Source organism: Sinocyclocheilus anshuiensis, unplaced genomic scaffold, assembly GCF_001515605.1.
Source record: "Sinocyclocheilus anshuiensis isolate Anshui unplaced genomic scaffold, SAMN03320099.WGS_v1.1 scaffold982, whole genome shotgun sequence".
In the NCBI taxonomy this organism is placed as follows: domain Eukaryota; kingdom Metazoa; phylum Chordata; class Actinopteri; order Cypriniformes; family Cyprinidae; genus Sinocyclocheilus; species Sinocyclocheilus anshuiensis.
The window spans coordinates 335,469-357,997 of NW_015539879.1; the positions used below are offsets into that span (position 1 = coordinate 335,469).

The 22,529-nt window shown below is 37.9% G+C and overlaps 2 protein-coding genes across 2 annotated transcripts in view; one reads left to right on the top strand and one right to left on the bottom strand.

Moving 5' to 3' along the window:
• Positions 1-10,301: 10,301 nt before the first annotated feature.
• LOC107685392 (zinc finger protein OZF-like) lies at positions 10,302-14,700 on the bottom strand. Its single transcript, XM_016481962.1, has 3 exons — positions 14,622-14,700; positions 12,993-13,144; positions 10,302-11,671 (listed from the first exon to the last, which is right to left on the bottom strand). The coding sequence occupies exons 2-3, from the start codon at positions 13,075-13,077 to the stop codon at positions 10,428-10,430; spliced, it is 1,329 nt and encodes a 442-aa protein (XP_016337448.1). The 5' UTR covers positions 13,078-13,144; positions 14,622-14,700; the 3' UTR covers positions 10,302-10,427.
• Positions 14,701-17,880: 3,180 nt separating this feature from the next.
• The window catches only part of LOC107685406 (gastrula zinc finger protein XlCGF8.2DB-like), a 15,647-nt gene continuing 10,998 nt past the window's right edge, over positions 17,881-22,529 (top strand). The window contains exons 1-2 of the mRNA XM_016481979.1: positions 17,881-17,941; positions 18,669-18,801. Coding sequence (XP_016337465.1) covers positions 18,717-18,801 — 85 coding nt within the window. The 5' untranslated portion in view covers positions 17,881-17,941; positions 18,669-18,716. The remainder of the gene's footprint in view (positions 17,942-18,668; positions 18,802-22,529) is intronic.

Sequence of the window (22,529 nt, forward strand, 5' to 3'; positions counted from 1 at the left end):
TGAGTTTGTGAAGTGGGCTAATGGAAAGTTGCAAGAGGAGGAAGAGTGTGAGCTTGTAGTGCAGGCTGCCCTTTCTGAGAGAAGGATCAGAAAAAAGAAAAGGATGCCAGGAGAGCTTGCAGAAGATGAGCAACTGGCATCAGCTGAAACTGACTTCAAGGTAAATGTACACAATGTCATTGTAGACACAGTAACAGGCAGTATCCATGAGAGGTTTTCTGATAATGCAAAACTTTGCTCAGATTTTGCCTGTTTAGACCCTAGAAACTTTGCTCATGTGAGGGAAAATGGACTCCCCAGCTCAGCTCTAGAAGAAATAAGCAAATGTCTGCTTAAGTTTGACAATAGGGCTACAGTTGGCACATTATGTGGAGAACTGTACAGCCTTGCATCTCAGTGGGACAGACTAAAGATGTCCCCTCTGGAGGGTTACATTGTCAGGATAGCTAGTGAAATGCCACAAGGAAGTGATGAGGATCCTTCCATGGAACAGCAGGATGTCGAATTAGAGAGCAAAACTTGTTCCTCCTGTAAAAACTGTGTCATTTGTGTTTATCTCATCCTCTCTCAGTACAATCTTCTAACTGATGCCTACCATGTGATTGGACTCGCCTACAAGTTGCTATTAACATTGTCCATCACACAAGTGGCATGTGAGAGAAGCTTCTCAACAGTGAAATTCATAAAAAACAGGCTCAGGAATACTTTAACCCAAAAGAACCTTGAGGCATTCATTCTCATGTGTACTGAGAAAGAAATTCTCATGTCTTTGGACAATGACACTGTGATAAACAAAGTTGCAGAGACCAGTGCACTGCTCAGGCATTTATTAATGTTTTAGAGTTGGCCATGTTTCCTTGAAGCTACACTTATGCAGACGAAAAAGAGATGTAGCCATCATTAGAAGTTATACTGTGGAAATAAAAATTCTTGCAGATAATGTGCAATGCTTGTTTTTCTTCTTCTTCTTTATTCGTGTTTAAGGATTGGATATCTGTGAACAATTTTGCACAAAATATATATTCAGTATTCATGTTCTCATATTTGTGAAAATATTTGAAGTTGTAAAGCAGCTGTTTCCTTGACTTATGCAAAGGAAAAAGAGATGATAGTGTCATTAGAAAGTGCAATACATTTTATTTAAATTTAATTTTTTATATTTGTATTTATTTGATATTTCAAGGTTTGGATATTTATGAACACTAATTCTTACAGAAAATAGATGCTGATACTGTTAAACATTACATTGTGTTGTTGTAAAGAATACTGTTATTAACTTTTAATAAATCTTCACTGTGAAGCAACACTTAGGCTACTGTATTAGCACTGAACTGGAAATGAATTACAAGGCTGTAGATAACAGTGCACTATTGCAGACTTAGATACTGAAGTTTTTATTACATTATTTTAATATAGTCAGTCGTGAGCTAAAGTGGCCCGGTCTAAGTCATGAAACTCCAGAGCTGAAAATGTGTCCCACTCCGGCCCTGGTTGCCACACCTCAAGACATCGATCAGATGATATATTTCAACGCATTTGTCCGGTTTTTGTATTTAAAACGCTATTGTGAGTTGGATTAGTTTCTTCCGCATTTCATCCAACGCCTCCATTGCTAATTCCAAAACGTCATTTTCAGGGCTTGAAAAAAAAAAAATGCAATCGGTTCACTCGGATTTTTTAACGTTTCTGTTTCTGCGTTCCTCTGTATTATTACCGTTCCGAAACCGGTTTTAGTAGAAGAAATACCGGTTAATAACGTAATGTTTTTTTAAACAATTTTCTTTGCTTATAATAATAATAATAATAGGCCTCATAATAATAATAATAAAGTACAACAGCGTTTTCTTTACTCAAAAAGAAAAAGAAAAGAAACAGGAAGAGATCTGGTATCTTAACTCGCTGCGCTTAGTCACAGCCAATACAGCATCATCCTTTCTAGATTTTGGCCAAATGTAGGCTACTAAACAAAAGAAAAAATCTATTAACACTTTAAAGACATTAAAGTATTTTTTAAAGATATTTAAAAATGTTTGCTGCATTGTTAAAAAAAAACGCTACTTGTACAAGATTGCGTTTTGAGAGTTAAAAAAAAAGGTGCGTAGGCTCACGTCGCATTTTATTATTACATTCAGAAATAATGTAGGATAAAATTTCGGTTAAGCAAAATCTTTACAAACATCATAAACACAGTTATTAGTTTCTCTCCACATTCCACAACAAATCCTCTAAAGTTAAGGCTATGCGTTTAGGCTCTAAAAACGTCAATCCAAAAACAAATTAATTTAAGGTGAAACAGTTTCTTCCGCATTTCATCCAACGCCTCCATTGCTAATTCCAAAACGTCATTTTCAGGGCTTGAAAAAAAAAAAATGCAATCGGTTCACTCGGATTTTTTAACGTTTCTGTTTCTGCGTTCCTCTGTATTATTACCGTTCCGAAACCGGTTTTAGTAGAAGAAATACCGGTTAATAACGTAATGTTTTTTTAAACAATTTTCTTTGCTTATAATAATAATAATAATAGGCCTCATAATAATAATAATAAAGTACAACAGCGTTTTCTTTACTCAAAAAGAAAAAGAAAAGAAACAGGAAGAGATCTGGTATCTTAACTCGCTGCGCTTAGTCACAGCCAATACAGCATCATCCTTTCTAGATTTTGGCCAAATGTAGGCTACTAAACAAAAGAAAAAATCTATTAACACTTTAAAGACATTAAAGTATTTTTTAAAGATATTTAAAAATGTTTGCTGCATTGTTAAAAAAAAAACGCTACTTGTACAAGATTGCGTTTTGAGAGTTAAAAAAAAAGGTGTGTAGGCTCACGTCGCATTTTATTATTACATTCAGAAATAATGTAGGATAAAATTTCGGTTAAGCAAAATCTTTACAAACATCATAAACACAGTTATTAGTTTCTCTCCACATTCCACAACAAATCCTCTAAAGTTAAGGCTATGCGTTTAGGCTCTAAAAACGTCAATCCAAAAACAAATTAATTTAAGGTGAAACATGCCTACCTCGGCACGAATCCAAATGTTTCCGTATTCGCATTGTATCTGGATGCTAAAATATTATTTATTATAGGCTAGGCTTTGTACTTTCATCGACGTAAAACATCATCCTTCACATCGGCTATATCAGCACAGTGAGACGGTGTCCACGCTGAACGCAACAGATTGTACAACAGATCAGTGTAACTTTTTATACGTTTCTTTAACTATTTTATTTTGATAATGAACAGGCTGTAATGTCTCAAAAATAAGTTGTGTCTGTGTGCGCGTGAGGCGCCGGCACGATATGGTCATAGCTGGTTGGTTCACTGTCCGGGTCACTGTTATACCAGGATTTACAAGCTTGTTTTGACCTCACTGATTGGAGTGTTTTTGAAGCTGCTGCCACGGATCTGGATGAGCTCACAGAGACTAACATCTTATATCAGTTTCTGTGAAGACATGTGCATTCCTACCAGGACTCATTTAACATACAACAACGACAAACCATGGTTCACTGCAAAACTGAGACAGCTCCGTCAGGCCAAAGAAGATGCTTACAAGAAGGGGGACAATGTCTTGTATAAACAGGCTAAATACACACTGGAAAAGGAGATCAGAGTGGCAAAGAGGAATTATTCTGAAAAAATAAGGATTCAATTCTCTTCCAGTGACTCAGCATCAGTGCATATACTGCATTATGTTCTGCAACATCTAGACAGACCAGGGACTTATGTGAGGATCCTGTTTGTGGACTTCAGCTCGGCGTTTAACACTATCATCCCAAACCTCCTCCTGCCCAAACTAACTCAGCTCTCCATGCCCACCTCCGTCTGTCAGTGGATCACCAGCTTCCTGACAGACAGACAGCAGCTAGTGAGGCTGGGAAAATACACATCCAGCACCCGTATAATCAGCACTGGAGCTCCTCAGGGTTGTGTTCTCTCCCCACTGCTCTTCTCCCTCTACACCAACGACTGCACATCTAAAGACCCTGCTGTCAAGCTCCTGAAGTTTGCAGACGACACCACACTCATCGGACTCATACAGGACAGCGACGAGTCTGCTTACAGACAGGAGGTTAAAGAGCTGGGTGTCTGGTGCAGTCTCAACAACCTGGAGCTCAACACGCTCAAAACTGTGGAGATGACCGTGGACTTCAGGAGAACCCACCCTGCACTCCCCCCACTCACCATCATGGACAGCACCGTGACTGCAGTGGAGTCATTCAGGTTCCTGGCACCACAATCTCTCAGGACCTGAAGTGGGACACTCACATAGACTCCAAATGGGACAGTCACAAGCCTCCCGGTTTTCATCCAAAATATCTTAAATTGTGTATTCAAAGACGAACGAAGCTTTTACGGGTTTGGAACGACATGGGGGTAAGTGATTAATGACAAAATTTTCATATGCATGCCAATCACGTGCGTATCATATCCACGCCAAAGTCAATTTCTGCATATAAATCAATTAAAATAGGATTTATTAAAGGATTAAAAGGATTTATGTTAAAATAACACAGAGCAATTACATATATTTTTACATCTATGCAAATGCATATACACTATTTGTAACTTAAATAAGTAATAATAAAATAAAGAGACAGTAATTTAACAATAAAATCACGTAATCACAAAGATAGTAGCTAGTAACTAGGTTTTCATATAGCCTGTGTATATTCATCCTTGTAATTAAATCTTTTAACAATCCGTCCATCGTCCATTGTCAAACAAAGTGTTGTTTGTGAAATGTTATTTCCCTGCTTTAGTACACATTTGGGGCCGGAAGAGCCCGTTTGGAGGATTGGGCCTCCCTTTGCGTGAGCCTGTTCCCGGCTAGAGGTAATGAGTTTGGCCCATCAGGAAGGCTGGGACACCCGGACCCATAGCTCTTCCGTCAGGGGTCTACCCATCTGTGTTTTCTCTGGTAGCGCTTCGCCTTGAGGAGAGGGGCCGACTGGGGCCCGGGGTCGCGAAGCCTGTACCTGCCAGCCAACAGCCAATGTTGAAGTAGCCCTCAGTGAAAATGAGTTTGACACCCCTGCTCTAGAAAGAATAAATCAGAGGGTGAAGAGACGAAATCTCCTACGGCAACTTGCATTGCTACATATGATCCGAGTCAGAGAAAAGAGCACAACACCGTAGACAAAGGCTACGTTTACACTGCAAGTCTTAATGCACAGATCCGATCTTTTGACCATATCCGATTTTTTGGCACGTCTGTTTACATTCACTTTAGACACGACTGGTAAATCTTTATGAGCAAACGTGTCGCCCTCGCATTGGGAGTTGTGGAGAATCGGATATGTATGTTTAGACGTAGGTCGGATATCCAGATATCAGATGTGTATTCGATTAAAATCCACATTTGGAAGTGGCTCAGATCGGATGCAAAAAAATCGGATCTTGTGCGGGTTTTTGTGTTTACACGTGTGCAACGAATTCCGATCTGTGTCAGATGTGATCGAAAGATCGGATTTTTTTGTGCCAGTGTAAACACAACCTAAATAATTTAGGTGTCTAAATACGTCTGTGACACTAATACAAATTCCGATCTGTGTCAGATGTGAGCGAAAGATCGAATTTTTTGTGCCAGTGTAAACGCAGCCAAAGATGACAGGTAAATGCCGTTAACATTAACCTTCATTATGTTTGTCTTGTAACGCTTTAAAATACTTTTTACATGTTTAATTAATAACTACACAGGAAGAAATGAGTAATGCAAGCATTAATGTTCTAATGATTACTAGGATGTTATCATGATATTTTTATGTTGATTACCATTTGTATAACCACACAAATACCATAGTTAAACTATGGTTTTTGTAGCAAAACCATGGTTAATTTGTGGTTACCATGGTTTAACTACAATAACCTTTTTTTTTGGTTTCGCTTGTAGGAAAACCATTGTTAATTTTTGTAAAGTAATTCTACATTACTTGTTTATCACATTAATTATGCACCTGTATATATAGTACAGTATATAGTATAGTCCTCGGTAGTTAAAGATGTTTTCGAATATTAGTTACTAGATGTCAATATATTGTGTGGAAACTCGCAACTAACACAAAGTACAGAATTGTGTCGCACATCTGTTTGGAGTTGACATTTCAACTGCCTGTGACTGCATGAAAGACTTATGCTCCTCTGTTGAAACCATCCTGTTGCCTGAAGTCATTTAGATACCAAATGCAGAGAAGCTGAAAGAACTGTCCCTTTACTTTGAGCAAAGATGGGGGTTACCGCAATGCGTGGGGGCTATTGATGGCTCCCACATCCCTATCATGGCTCCCCAGGAATACCACACAGAGTATTTCAATCGTAAGGGGTGGTATTCCATTGTCTTTCAGGCAGTTGTTGATGGAAAAGGTTTATTTTGGAATATTTATGCCGGGCTTCCTGGCAGTTTGCACGATGCCAGGGTTCTGCATCTGTCTGCGTTATGGGAGCTGGCTGAAAGAGTAAAGTTGCTTTCACAGCAATTCAGGAATGTCAGTGGTCAAGAAGTTGGCCATTCAATCATTGTAGATGCAGTGTATCAACTGACAGTCTAGCTCATAAAGCCTTTTTCTGACAATGGTGGCCTGACACAACAGCAAAAAGAATGTTTGTTGATTTTTTTCGTGGAACTGCTTTGCCGTGTGATGAAAGCCCAATACTGCTTTTCATGTTTTGCTTGGTTCCTTCAAAATCACGTTGGATTTCCTCCATAGCATACATTTTTAGAAGTGCCAAGACTTTGGAGTCGGTCCATCTATCGCTGTTTTAAATCTTGTACTGTAAAATGTTCCGTGAATGCATGTTGTGTGTTTACATGGGTTTTTAAAAATTGTGGGTGCTGGTGTTTCTCCACATGCATTCGGCCAATCAGCATACACTTACGTCACTGGTAGTTCTTATAGGACTGTTTTAGACCCTACTTTGAAGTAGGAGCTAATTAAGTTCCCCTAAACTGCAGCGTTTAAATACGTTCCCAGTTCCTGCGGTGCGAACATGCTAAAAAGGAGTAACTTCCGCTAATAGTTCTAGGAACTATGAAAAGGTTCCTCAGGTACGAAAGCACTTATTTACACATTGAGGCCAAACACGATTTGTAATGTTGAACTTTCACCCTTGTGGTCATGTATACACATTAAGCATATACAGTTCTGTATATCCACCTTATTTTTCATCACGGAAAAGTAAGCCATTTTATGTGAATGTTCAGGACTTCTGTTCATTAGCCGTTGTAGGGAAATAAACCAGAAAAATAACAGTGCAGTTAACGGTAAAACTGTTTGAACTACAAACCAGTGTGCTCACAATTAGGTTAATGCATTAAAATAATATGGTAAGACATAACCGTTTTCATGCATCAAAATGAGCTGTTTTGTAGAGCTAAAAATAGCTGGAAGTGGATGACACCGGAAGCCAGACACATTAAATTTAAAAATGGCCGTGGCTGCTCTTATGGGAAAAATAAGGTGGATAGATATGGAAAAGGCCCATTTTGTATAATAGAAGTGTCTGTGAATTATGTGGAGATACGCTCTACCATTGTGGTTTCAAGTCAAATGGAAAAACACGTTTTACCTGGGCATCCTAACGAATTTGTGGATAATGAAGCAGAACGAAGCAGTTCCTTCATGGGAGTCACTGCATGTTAATGTGATCCTCCCTGTTCTCCACAAGAAGTAGTGTTGTTTTATCTTAAGGCAAAAGACATTTGTTTATATTGTCCACATAATCCTGATCACATTTAAGTTAAATTTTGTTTGCCTGCTGTTCACTTCAAAACTGATCAGTAATCCTTCCTGTATGGTACACCCTAAAATACACTGAGGTGCAAATACTATCTGCTCTACTGGCACTAAGTACACTGCTCACAAAAAATTAAAGGAACACTTTGAAAACACATCAGATCTCAATGGGGAAAAATATCATGCTGGATATCTATACTGATATAGACTGGGTAATGTGTTAGGAACGAAAGGATGCCACATTGTTTGATGGAAATGAAAATGATCAACCTACAAAGGGGCTGAATTCAAAGACACCCCTAAAATCAAAGTGAAAAAATTATGCAGCGGGCTAATCCATTTTGCTGAAATTTCATTGCAGCAACTCAAAATGGTACTCAGTAGTTTGTATGGCCCCCACGTGCTTGTATGCAAGCCTTACAACATTATGGGCATGCTCCTAATGAGATGACAGATGGTCTCCTGGGGTATTTCCTCCCAGATCTGGACCAGGGCATCACTGAGCTCCTGGACAGTCTGAGGTGCAACCTGGTGGCGGCGGATGGACCGAAACATAATGTCCCAGAGGTGTTCTATTGAATTTAGGTCAGGCAATAAATATCAATTCCTTCATCCTCCAGAAACTGCCTGTATACTCTCGCCACATGAGGCCGGGCATTGTCGTGCACCAGGAGGAACCCAGGACCCACTGCACCAGCGTAGGGTCTGACAATGGGTCCAAGGATTTCATCCCGATACCTAATGGCAGTCAGGGTGCCATTGTCTAGCCTGTAGAGGTCTGTGCGTCCCTCCATGGATATGCCTCCCCAGACCATCACTGACCCACCACTAAACCGGTCATGCTGAATGATGTTACAGGCAGCATAACGTGCTCCACGGCTTCTCCAGACCCTTTCACGTCTGTCACATGTGCTCAGAGTAAACCTGCTCTCATCTGTGAAAAGCACAGGGCGCCAGTGGCGGACCTGCCAATTCTGGTGTTCAATGGCAAATGCCAATAGAGCTCCACGGTGCCGGGCAGTGAGCACAGGGCCCACTAAAGGATATTGGGCCCTCAGGCCACCCTCATGAAGTCTGTTACTGATTGTTTGGTCAGAGACATTCACACCATTTTGAAGGGCTCTGGCAGTGCTCATCCTGTTCCTCCTTGTACAAAGGAGCAGATACCGGTCCTGCTGATGGGTTAAGGACCTTCTACGGCCCTGTCCAGCTCTCCTAGAGTAACTGCCTGTCTCCTGGAATCTCCTCCATGCTCTTGAGACTGTACTGGGAGACACAGCAAACCTTCTGGCAATGGCACGTATTGATGTGCCATCCTAGAGGAGTTGGACTGCCTGTACAACCTCTGTAGGGTCCAGGTATCGCCTCATGCTACCAGTACTGACACTGACCCTAGCCAAATGCAAAACTAGTGGAAAACAATCAGAAAAGAGGAGTAGGGAAAAAAATGTCAGTGTCCTCCACCTGTAAAACCATTCCTGTTTTGGGGGTCGTCTCATTGTTGCCCATCTAGTGCACCTGTTGTTAATTTAATAAACGCCAAAGCAGCTGAAACTGATTAACAACCCCCGCTGCTACTTAACTGACCAGATCAATATCCCAGGAGTTTAACTGACTTGATCAGTGACTTGATCTTTTTTGAGCAGTGTATAAACTGCAACACTATTTACTCACAGTGAAGATTAGTGACCAACCAATATTTACATGAAGAAAAAACTATTTTGTTATTTATACTTGCTGTAAATTATACCCATCACTATATATTTACACTTAGTGTAAATGGCATCTAATGCGAATAGCACTTGTTGCAAATAGCTTTCATAAAGTTGCTGTAAGTGTAAACTGTGTAAATAAAAATGCTTTACTAAGTACTTACCACAGTTCTTAACCACTTGAGAGACCTCTCGAGCTGTCTTAAATAACTGGGAGAGTAAGATTCTTAGCTGTAAGAAATTTGATAACTTGCTTTTTATACTTAAGTTTGAAAGTAGGAGTAAATTTCATGATTTCTCAGCACTAAAATGGCACTTTGAGAAGCTTGATAAATACGGGCCCAGATGTCATCAGATGAGCCCCAACAGTAGCCATATTCAAGCCCAGACTGACATGTTTACCAGCAGTGTTGGGCAAGTTACTCTGAAAATGTAATCAAATTACTGATTACTCCTTTTAAAAGTAATCACGTTACTGTTCTGATTACTTTATTTCAAATGTAATGTATAGAGAGCTCGGCTTGTAACTATACTCGAATTACTATTTTGAAAAGTATAAAGCGTTAAATTACTCCGTTACTAAAAAAGTGATCAAATTACAGGAACGCGTTACTGAGTAATGCGTTACTGCCCAACACTGTTTACCAGTGCATTCTTTCACTAAAGATGAATCATATAATGCAGCACAATGTTCATTATATCATGTAGTTTGTCATTTTATTCATAATCTCTCATTTACATCGTAGTATGAGTTTAACAAATATATCAATTAATGGAATAGAGAGATGTCTCTATACGGTCAAAACCGGAGGGTGTATATCACAACCTCTCAAGATTTGAAACTACAACAAAGTAAATGGTTAGGTGTAGATACAGATGTTAATGTGCAAAAAAGAAAACAAAAAGCCAAAAGCAAAGTATAAAGAGGTGATCCAAATAAAAGAAGGGGTTATAAAGGCTGACAATCACATTTTGCCCACATTCAGCTGCGGTGTGAACGTTTCCTTAATTTCACACAGACGCGTATTTTCTGGTGCAATTTTAATTTGCCGAACCATTTAAACCTCTTTCCACACAAAGAACACAAATGTTTCACATTTTCATGACTTTTCAAGTGTATCTGTAAGTGTGACGACAAAATAAATTTTTTGTTACACTGATCACAATTAAATGGCCTTCCTCCAGAGTGACTGCGCTGGTGATTTTTCACATTTCTGTTTTTTCTTAACCTCTTGTCGCACTCCGAACTCTGCAATTTCTGTCCAGAATGAGTTTGCAAATGACGTTTCGCATCTCTTTGATATGTGAAACACTTGTCACACTGAAGACACTTGAAAGGTTTCTCTCCAGTGTGAAGCCTCAAGTGAGTTTTAAGATTTCCTTTTTGTGAGAAGCTCTTCCCGCACAGTTTGCAGGCGTAAGGCTTCTCTCCAGTGTGAAGACTCATGTGAGTGCTGAGGCTTTTTTTATGACTGAAACTCTTTCCACACTGATTACATTTAAAACAGTTCTCTCCTGAGTGAATTCTTATGTGGTAATTAAGGGTTACCTTATGTGCGAAACTCTTTCCACACTGACCACATACAAACGGCTTCTCCCCAGTGTGAATGTTCTTGTGATATCTAAGGTTTAGTTCTGTTGTGAAGCTCTTTTCACACTGATCACATGTAAACAGCTTCTCTCCAGTGTGAATTCTCATGTGGGAATTAAGGGTGTTTTTATGTGCAAATCTCTGTCCACACTGAGGGCATGTATAAGGCTTTTCTCCAGTGTGAATTCTCATGTGGACTTTAAGGTTTCCTTTTTGAGTGAAACTGCTCCCACACTGTTGGCAGGTGAAAGAGCTCTCTCCAGTGTGAATTCTCATGTGGATATCAAGGTTTTGTTTTTTAGTAAAACGTTTTCCACACTGTTTGCAGATGAAAGAGTTCTCTCCAGTGTGGAGTCTCATATGGACTAAAAGGTTTTGTTTCTGACTGAAACTCTTTCCACACTGTTGGCAGGTGTAAGGCTTTTCTCCAGTGTGAACTCTAATGTGGACTATAAGGTTTTGTTTTTGATTGAAGCTCTTTCCACACTGTTGGCAGGTGAAAGAACTGTTAGCTTTGGTCTTCTTAGCTCTTTTTCTTGTGGATTTTTCTCCAGTTATGAAAATATGTTTCTCATTCTGATTTTTCTCATCCATTTCATTCAATTCTTGACTCTCCTCTTTAAGGGTCATCAGGTCTACAGTGAAAAAAGACAAATGTAAGTTAACACCAGTTTAATGACACAAAGTAACAGACATCAAAACCAACATAAGGTATCAAAACTTGTTTCCTGTAATCACAGAACCTATTCTGAATGTTGTTAACTTTTTGCTTTCTTTACTTTCAAGCCGTTATAAAACCCCTTATCAAGCACAGCTTGAATAAAGGAGAAATGGTTTAGAGCTAAATCATACAGAACTTTGTTGTGTCGCTGGACTTGCCTATATCCTATCACCAACAGCCACTGGTGTGGAAGGAAAAAAAAAAAGATTATTTGATGCATCACCATTTTTCTTCAACTCTGTGTGAGCAGTTAAATGCACTTTCATCTCAAAATGTTTTTTTGATACTAAATTAAAGTAGTCAGTTGTGTCTTGTGAACAGGACAAAACATCTGATATGTTAAAAACCGATCTGTGCATTAATGGAATTAACCAGGGCTCAAAACTGATGCTTGTCCAAGACTAGTGTCACGCCCCTGGACTCTATGTGTTGTGTTTTCCCTCCCCAGGTGTGCTGTGTTCCCTTTAATTAGTCATTCCTTGCACCTGTGTTTTTACAATCACCCAGTGTTTAAAAGTCCCAGTCCTTTCAGTTAGTGTTTGTCGGTCCTCAAACGTCATTCCTTGTGTTCCAGTGTCTCCTACGTTCCCCCGTGTGATCATTAAAGACTGTGAATTGAAGTTATCTCCGTGTTTCCTCATTCCTTGCCTCCTGAGAAGTGTGACAGAAGGACCGACCAAAACAGTAACTTCCGTGTTTTCCCCTCCGTTTGTTTTCCAGTTTTCTCTCAGTGTTTTTCTTTCCGTTGTGTCCCCATGGGTCCCTTCACTCGCCCCGAATTCCTCCTCCTGCTGGAGCAGGGAGACAAGACTCTCGAGGACCATACCAGACTGTTCCTGTTGGTCGCTAACATCACCAGCGTTCCTCGCTCCTTGCCTCCCGAGAAGTGTGACAACTAGTGATTTTTTTTTTTTGAAGAGGCAAGTGAAAGAGAATTTCACCTGCATGACAAGACAAGTAAATGAAAACATGTTCTTATGTGTATTTAAATGGCTGTAACGAAATAAGCAATATATGGTTGAAAACACTGAACAGTTGCGATATATGAAAATAACTAAGCATGTCCAGCTCTGGCTCTGCAGCAGCCAAAGCGTGAAAGCAGTTTGAATTTACCAGTTGACGCAATGAACATTCTAATTACACTGGTGCTCACTCACATGTTAGGACACACACATGACATTCTTCAACAATATCATTAATTTCTGTAGATTTGAGCTTTGAGAATGAAAACCAACCTGTTTGTTCCTCAGTATCTTCTTGTTTCATGCTGAATGCTTCTTCAATCTTTATGTCTTCACTCTCCTCTTTAATAAACGCCATCTTTATAATAGTGTGTCACGTGGATCTCGGTTGCTTCAGCAGGAGTTTTTCTGTGTGTTTGGGGACACTGTCATGTTTAAGATGAGAACAATTAACAGAAAGAAAAAAATTAAAAATAAATCTAAAAATCTATTAAAGGGTTAGTTCACCCAAAAATGGAAATTGTCATTAATTACTCACCCTCATGTCGTTTCAAACCCGTAAGATCTCCGTTCATCTTCGGAACACAAATTAAGATATTTTTGATGAAATCTGAGACCTCTCTGACCCTCCCATAGACAGCAATGTAATTACCACGATCAACGTCCAGAAACATAGCAAGGAGATCTGTAAAATAATCCATGTGACATCAGCGGTTCAACCGTAATTTTACGAAGCTACGAGAATACTTTTTGTACGCAAAGAAAACAAAAATAATGACTTTATTCAACAATTTGTCTCCTCCACGTCACCCTGGTGCCATTTTGGAGAATATCCACTGAACGTAAACTGCGTATGCTATTCTGTGTCAGCTACGTCATGCGGATACGTTTTCTACGTTGCTTTAGATTTGAACGAAAACCGCGTGACGCAGCTGACACAGAATAGCATACGTTGTTTACGTTCAGTGGATATTCTCCAAAATGGCACCAGGGTGACGTGGAGGAGACAAATTGTTGAATAAAGTCATTATTTTTGTTTTCTTTGCATACAAAAAGTATTCTCGTAGCTTCGTAAAATTACGGTTGAACCCCTGATGTCACATGGATTATTTTACCGATGTCCTTACTACGTTTCTGGACCTTGATCGTGGTAATTACATGGCTGTCTATGAAATAAAAATATCTTAATTTATGAACGGAGGTCTTACGGGTTTGAAACGACATGAGGGTGAGTAATTAATGACAATTTTCATTTGTGGGTGAACTATCCCTTTAATGCATCTCAATTAGTTCCCTAGTTCAGTAGTCAGTGCACTGGTCAAGTAGTGTCAGGGTGATAGTTAATGATTTTAAATGGCCTTATTAGCCAAACTACAGACACTATTTAAGTTGTTATTTATATTCATTTTGATTAATTAAAACGTAATGAAAGCATTTGCATTTGGTTTGTAAAAGTTGTTACTCATGTTTGTGTTCTCGTTGCATTGTTATAACCAACAGTTTATTGGAGCGCCTGGAATGAGTGAATCATTTTGTGAAGCAATTCATTCAGATTCAGAATCAGAATGAGCTTTATTGCCAGGTGTGTTTACACATACGAGGAATTTGTTTTAGTGACAGAAGCTCCACAGTGCAACAGAATGACAGTGACAAGACACAGATAATAAAAAATGATATACAAAATCCATTCAGCTGTTTATAAACTTGTCTATATACCAATTCTCGATATGTGGAGTGAAATGAGATGCACCTTTTAATCTATTAATAAAGTGCTGATGCTCTTTATTCGTAACAACGTTTCTTAAAGTAAGCATTGCACTGCTACATTCAATAATAATTCATTTCACACAGTTTGTAAACGCTATGAAATTTAATTGGCATTTTAGGCACTGATATAATTACCTTACATGCTGCTGCTGCTTCTTCTTCTTTCTTTTAAGTGGCAAATCGCACCCTACACGCTTTAAAAACACAAACCTTTCTAAAGACGAATCAAAACAGACACCGGAGCGCGACGCAGCCTTATGACGTCACATTGCCAGACCAAAATAAAAGTCCTGGACACACGCTGCTGTCTGACAACACAGAAGTGCACAGAAATTTACATGCAAACACACACAAAACATGTCAGAGGTATTTATAATTGAATTATACATATTTAAATATATGTTGTACAATGCTGAAAATGACTACCAATGAAAAAGAATGTACTACATCTAAATATGTGAGATTCTGTTTAGGAGTTTAGAAGACTTTTTCAGTAATAAGACACTTTTTTTTTTTCATTGTTGTTTATATGCATTTTTCAAAAGTGCCAGAGTAGCAACTACCTAACAGGTTTGCTAATAAGGGCCACAGACAAACACAGGTAATATACAGACGTTGAAATATGTTTTATTAATTGTACAAAATTAATTGTGGCTGTCTGTGTAGCTTCTTCAATTTATACTATTTACTCATTAAAAAATGTATTATGGAGGAGTTACTTTTAATTCCTATTTTTTTTTATTGTTGATTAACAAGTAATTATGTCACTTGTGTATTACAGTTATATTAACATTAATATCAACTGTATTACTAATCTGAGTGCTAGATGTCACTATTAATCACTTTACTTCTAGCAGCAGTCATTGTCACATATAATTCAAATAAATGACATTGCAGTCATCAAACACTTAATTGCACTGTCCATGAACCGGCTGTGAAATACCCAGCAAATGTATTTGAAATGAGCATTTCATGTCTTCTAATTTTAAAAGAGTATGGACTGGGGCGGGATATTCTATTTTCTAGTATGTTTGAATGGCTTTTATCTTTATAAAAACTGGAAAGGTGACTATCCTGCCCCTGTAGAGGAGTTAAACAACCTGCAGACACCGAGTCTGTGAAAACACTTCCTGTACTGTATCTATACTGCAGCACTTAAGAGATTCTGAAGGACTTGGCTGATCTCAGGGCATCCCATCCAGAAGTGCCAGTGGCCTCTGAATCTAAAAGAGGCTGAGATCCAAACAGTGCTGACCAAGAATCTTCCTGACACTTTTGAGGACAAATGTGAGAAGGAGGTCTGAAAGCAAATCAGAAAACAGCTATAACCCTGTTGAAAAAAACAGCATATGCTGGTTAGGTATGTTTTGACGCTGGGATGCTGGTTTAAGCTGGCCCTTTGCTAGTTTATGCTGGTTTAAGATGGTCCTTTGCTGGTTTATGCTGGTCCTTTTGCTGGTTTATTTAAACCAGCAAAGGACCAGCATAAACCATTGCTGGACCAGCTTAAACCAGCAAAGGACCAGCTTAAACCAGCAAAAGGACCAGCATAAACCAGCATCCCAGCGTCAAAACATACCTAACCAGCATATGCTGGTTTTTTCAACAGGGAAGATAAAGTGACTGACCTGAATATGAATTGGTAACACTTTATTAAGGTTCCCTTTACGAAGGGTTTATAAAGGTGTTCATTATTTACTAATAACACATTTAGAATCGCATTGAAAATCATTAACTTTAACAATTTATGAAAAATTCTGACATTATCTGCCAAATAGTGCACGTTGTAAATGCTTAATAAATACCCATACTTTCGAATCTGAATCAAAACCATTTTCATGACAGCAAAAAATAGATTATTATAGTGCCATAGCAGGCGTTTAGGCTGTAATGTCTCAATTTGCTTTAAGGTTCACAGGTATTTACTTTGCACTAACTTACAGAGGTAAGATATATATAACTTGTGAACAAATGGTTCACTGGTGTCCACCCAAGATTAGGTTTAAATGTAAATAATATTGAAATTAAATTATTCATTAATAATATCTTATGAATAAAGAGGTTGTGGTCACCTTTTTTGCGTCAGTCTTTGTCTTTAGAGGACAATGGGTACGACATGGTAAGAAAAGTGACATGAGATATTAATAAACTCATTAATGACAAAGGAGACCTTAAAGGGGTCATATGATGCGATTTCAATTTTTCCTTTCTCTTTGGAGTGTTACAAGCTCTTGGTGCATAAAGAAGAGCTGTAAAGTTGCAAAGACTAAAGTCTCAAATCCAAAGAGATATTCTTTATAAAAGTTAAGAGTCAGCCACGCCTACCTAAAACGGCTCGTTCTATCACGCCCCCACATACCTACGTCACTATTTGGGCGGCGTTATGCAACTCTTCCCACATCTTCACGCAAAGAAAGAAGGCGTAACTTTTATTCTCGCTGTAGTATTGTTGTTGCCGCCGCCGCCATGTCGTGAAGACGCTGTGTGCTTCGTTGTGAAAGTGAAACTACTTTGTTTGGCCTTCCAAAAGAGGACGATATCTGCTTCGTCATGCCTGGAGCTGATCCGTGCTGGTCGCAGAGGAACTACTTAAACTTCGCACTGTTGATCGCCGGATCGGCTTTCGCCGTGAACGAAGCGGAGTCCAGCCCGGGGTCGTCACATGTGGTTGCTGCAGGCATCACAATATGGTAAGGGACGTAACATTTCCGCCACACGCTTGAGGAATTCGGCCAATCATAACGCACTGGATAGCTGGCCAATCAGAGCACACCTCGCTTTTTCAGACCGATGAGCTTTGTAAAAATCGACACGTTTCAGAAAGGCGGGGCATAGAGGAGAAACAATAATGTACAGTATGTGGAAAATAATGTGTTTTTTTAACCTTAAACCACATAAACACATTTCATTACACCAAATACACAAAATAATGTTCTTTTTAGCAACATCATATGACCCCTTTAATGAAAAGTGTTCGATCAGTTGAATCAGTAGTTTTATACAGGTAGATTGCTATTTTTTTAATTTATTTTTTCATTTCTTCAACAGGACACAAAAAAGCAGACAGAGTTGAATTATCAAATTACAGTTGCTGTTCATGTATTACCACCAAATTTAAAGTCAACAGACACTTCAGGTAAAAGAAATTGTGCCAGATGAAATTTTCTTTTTTTCTGTTCTTGTTGTTCCTCTTTGCTTCAGTGATTCTGCTTGATTCTGCCTTGCCCACAATTAATGGTCTTTTTTTCTGAGGTGTATAGTAAATAGTTATAAAAAATAATAACATAGTTGTGAAATGATTGCATAACCAACTTTTTTTATTAGACTGATATATTACTGTATTGTCTTATATTGTGATTTGAGACAATGTGTGGACAGGACTTTTATTTTGGTGTGGCGATGTGACGTCACACGGCGGCGCCACGCTCCTGCCTATTTGATGCGGCTGAAGTAAGGTCTGTGTCTTTAAGCTTTTAAAGTGTTTACATCGAAACAAAACAAAGCACTCTTTAGGGGTTTTTTTTACAAGCGGTGTAAAATAAATAAATTATTATTAAATTGTAACATTGTAATGCTTTATATAGCATTAATAAACGTTTGTTTATTTATTTATTGTTGTTTTATTTTGTGTGAGTAACAGAAAAGGTGCGTCTCATTTCGCTCCCCATATCGCGATTCTGTTAATCGTGAACGGCATTCGTAGTGTGTTCACTGGCAAGTAGTGATGGAGAAACGGAGCTTTTTGAAACTTCGAGTCATTTGAATCAATTGCTTCATAAAATGATTCACTGACTAGAACAGATGGAATCACCACATAAACACAGTTATTGTAAGGACAACTTTTACAAACTACCTTAAAATGTTTTCATTTAACTTAATGTAATCTTTTAAATGTAATATACAAATCAATGAAGTATAAATCACAATATGAAGTGAAGTGATTTGAGTTCTTTTATTAATTTGTTATGCTATTTTTGAGTGTTTTTGGCTAATCAGGCCATTAACTATTACTCTGACTAGCTCATTTGCCAGTGCGCTGACTACTGAACTAAGGAGCTGATTTGAGACACACCCAGAGTTTTAGACTGGATTTTCCCCCTTCTTTCTGTTAATTATTCTCATCTTATTTTTTTCTTGTTAATTATTCTCATCTTAAACATGATAAATTGTCCAAACACACAGAAAAACTCCTGGTGGAAGCAAAGAGCCACGTGACACATTATTATAAAGATGGTGTTTATTAAAGAGGAGAGTGAAGACATGAAGATTGAAGAAACGTTCAGAGTCAAACAAGAAGATACTGAGGAACAAACAGGTTGGTTTCTGTTCCCAAAGCTGAACTCACTCATTTGAGTTCAGCTGAAGTCATTTGATCCTTAATAAAATAGTGACCTCTATAGAAATTAATGATATTTTTGAAGAATGGTGGACTGAATAAAAACACCTGTTTGCCTTTTACTCCTGGAAGTTAAAAAAAAAAAGAAATAAATCGGGGTCAAAAACATATTAATGAGCATAAAAAACGTAATGGACTACTTGCACAACTATTTCCGTGTTCTACTTATTACAGCTCCGGAGTTTCTGGTCAGCGTTTAGCGTACATACATACAGACCGATTTTAATAAGAGCACAGATTATTACTACGTTTTATGGCTGGCAATTAAAAAAAAAAAAAAAAAGCAATTGATAATATTCTCTGCATTAACATAAATTATCTTCTACCTTCCAAACGTGCATCATTAATAATAAATATATTTACCCAATGTCGAGGTCCAGCGCTTGTCTTCTCATTAACAGTATTCTTCTCATACTGATTATTTCATACCTGTTGAATTTACAGTTTGATAAACACCCTTACGAAAATTAACCATGGTTTTACTATGGTAAAAATGTAGTAGTGTAGTGTAGTTTTTTTGCGGATTACCATTATTTGTATATTTGTACCATACGTTTACTACAAATACCATGGTTAAACTATGGTTAGTTTAGCAAAACTCTTTAATTTGTGGTTACTATGGTTTAACTACAATTTTTGGGTTTTATTTGTTGTAAAACCATGGTTAATTTTCGTAAGAGTGTATTGCTTGTGTGCTTTGAATGTCCGCTATAACTGCAATAAAGAAATGTTATGATGTTGAACATTTAATTAATTTTACACAGTAACGCGTTGACAGTTGCGGGTACTTTGAATATTCATATTTTGAATATTCATATATTCATATTTATTGTATAGAGTGAAATGATGGTGAATGAAAACATATTTAATACAGGCAAAGAAAGGTTCATTCTGATCTTATTTATCAGATCTCACACAAACTGCAGCATCGCAATTCTAGTTTAGAGCACTGACCCCTGGTTTTGAAGCAATCACGTATAATTAGCAGCCACCGCTTTCTCAGATCGGCAAATGTTGGATTAAAACTTAAAGTTCTGTCAAGTTTGGAAAACTCTGTACACAGTAATCATCAGAATATCTCTTCTACTGACTCTGAAGTGTCCGTATTTTGAAATCATCCCGCGGACTCTCATTTTTTAATAAGCGTTTAAGTCACAACAAGATGATTACAGCATATTGAAAATATACCTAACTGGAAATAACCGGGCAGTATTATTTCAAAATGAAAGTGCGTCATGAGGCTCAGTGCAAGTCGTCCATTAGCAGTAAATATGATTGGAATTAAGTGATAAATAAGTCATATGTTTAAAATAACAGGGGGAAAACATGTTTATTTATTTGTTTGTGCACTGTCACAGCTTGGTAGAATTACTGTATGTTGTCTACATTTTTTCTTCATTTAAGAAGAAAATTTATTCATTTTGGTGAGCCATTAAAATGGCCAGTTGCCAATAATTTTATGATGAACTGCAACATGATAGATGATTTAAATTTTGAGCAACCCAATCAGTTTCAAATCAAAACACAAATTGTGCACTAGAGAAAGCATCTGTTGTGAATAATGTTTCTCATCCCGAACTCCCTGTAGTAGCGCTTGTGAGATTTTCTGCACATTAAGACCCACGATGTGAGGAACACCCCCACCCCCAATATAATTATTCCATAATATAGTTCCATGTCAACTCAATCAGAGATCCCCTGCTCAAATTTTTGATTTTGTCAATATTTTTTTCTAAAGAAAGATGAACATGTATAGTGATGAAAACCAAATGTGGGTCATACAGATGCTTACAGATGATACTTTTTTGTCTGAAGAACAAATAGTGTTGAAGCTGGAAATGTATCTTGTTTTCCTCTATCAAAACAATTGCATAGAACATACCTGTCTGAATGCCATAAAGATTATTTTTTCCAAAGTTTGCATGGCTTTAATACCTTTTAATATCATTTTAAATTCTGGTTCTTAATAAACATTTCTTTTATAATCTTCATTTTTAAGGCCCTGTATGTTCAGTCCCAGAGATATGGGGATGTCAGTGTGGCTCCATATCCAGTTTGCTGAATAATACCCACATTCAGGGATCAAAAACCAAATGTTGGTCACTTTGTATATAGCTGATATTTATTGTATTTAAAGGGGAATGTCTGAAGAATGAAGTTGAAACTAGAAATATATCTTGTTTCCGTCTATCAGAACAATTGCATAGCCTGAAACATAAAATGAGATTACCCAGGATCCCATTTAATCAGGGTTTGGAATTACCCAGGGTTAACTATTTTGTGTGAAAGCCCTTTTCAATCAGTTGTTTCAATCAGTGATTTCACCAAACACGCCTCTTAGCACTGGATACTACTTGATCTATGACTATGCTTCACATGTTATAAAAGTTTTTAAAAATTCTAATACTTAATCCATGTGGGGCAAATCTTGGTTTATTGATGTAAGAACAATGTGTGAGGAGAGCAACCACATTTCCCTATGAGGCATGGGATTTGTTTCAAACGTAGTTATGCATATTTGAGCTATTGGTAGCTTCAGGAGCTTTTAAAATGAACAAAATGCCTACTTACAAATATCCTTGACTGATGCATATATAGAATCTTATGAATAGACTACTCAGAGCAAGTTAATATGCCTCGACTTGACTATTTCAGTGCATTTTTAGCACTCAGATGAGTATGTTCTATACAATAGTTTTTATAGAGCAGAACAAGCTACAATTATAGTTTTAACATTATTTATTCTTCAGACATTTCCCTTTTAATACAATAAATATCAGCTTTATACAAACATTTGGTTTTCAAACATTGAAAATGGGTAATATTCAACATCTGGACATGGAGCCGCATGGAGGGTCTTAGGGACTGTTCAATGAAGATTCCAGAAAAGAAAAAGTATTAAGAATCAGAATCCAAAATCATATTGAGACGTTCTCTTGAATAAATATTGAATTCTAGGCATGCAAACTTTGGAAAAAGATTATTTATGGCATTCAGGCTGGTATGTTCTATGCAATTGCTTTGAAACAAGCTACATTTATAGTTTCAACATTATTTATTCTTCAGACATTTCTCTTCAAGGGGTCCCATTATGCTTTTTCACTTTTTCAACTTTAGTTAGTCTGTAATGTTGCTGTTTGAGCATAAAAAAGATCTGCGAAGTTACAAAGCTCAAAGTCTAATTCAAAAGGAGATATTTTATTTAACAGAAATCACTTTTCAAAAACTACAACGAACGACTCGTTTGGACTACAACGCATATTTTCCGGGATTTGTGATATCACAAATATCGACGAATGGGACGAGACCTGGTTAAGCTGCACTAGAGATGGCAACGAGTGTTATCACTATGTCTGAGACACGCTAGCTTTCCCAAGGCAGACGAACTTAGAGTGGTTACAATCATCCGGGTTTAAATCGCTCTGATAAACCGTATATTGCCGTAGTCGTGAGTTTATTAGTCACGTTGAATCAATGAAAGCAGTTGAATCTTCTGTTTATTCAGCTGCAGCGATTTCCTGGGTTTTTTCTGCGAGACATATTTGGAGTTTCAGCGCGAGAGCACCCTCTGGCCTTCGGCTGGAGATTTACTGCTGATCACAGAACCGTGCTTCACTGAAAGATACGCATGACAATCGCAGCTTCTG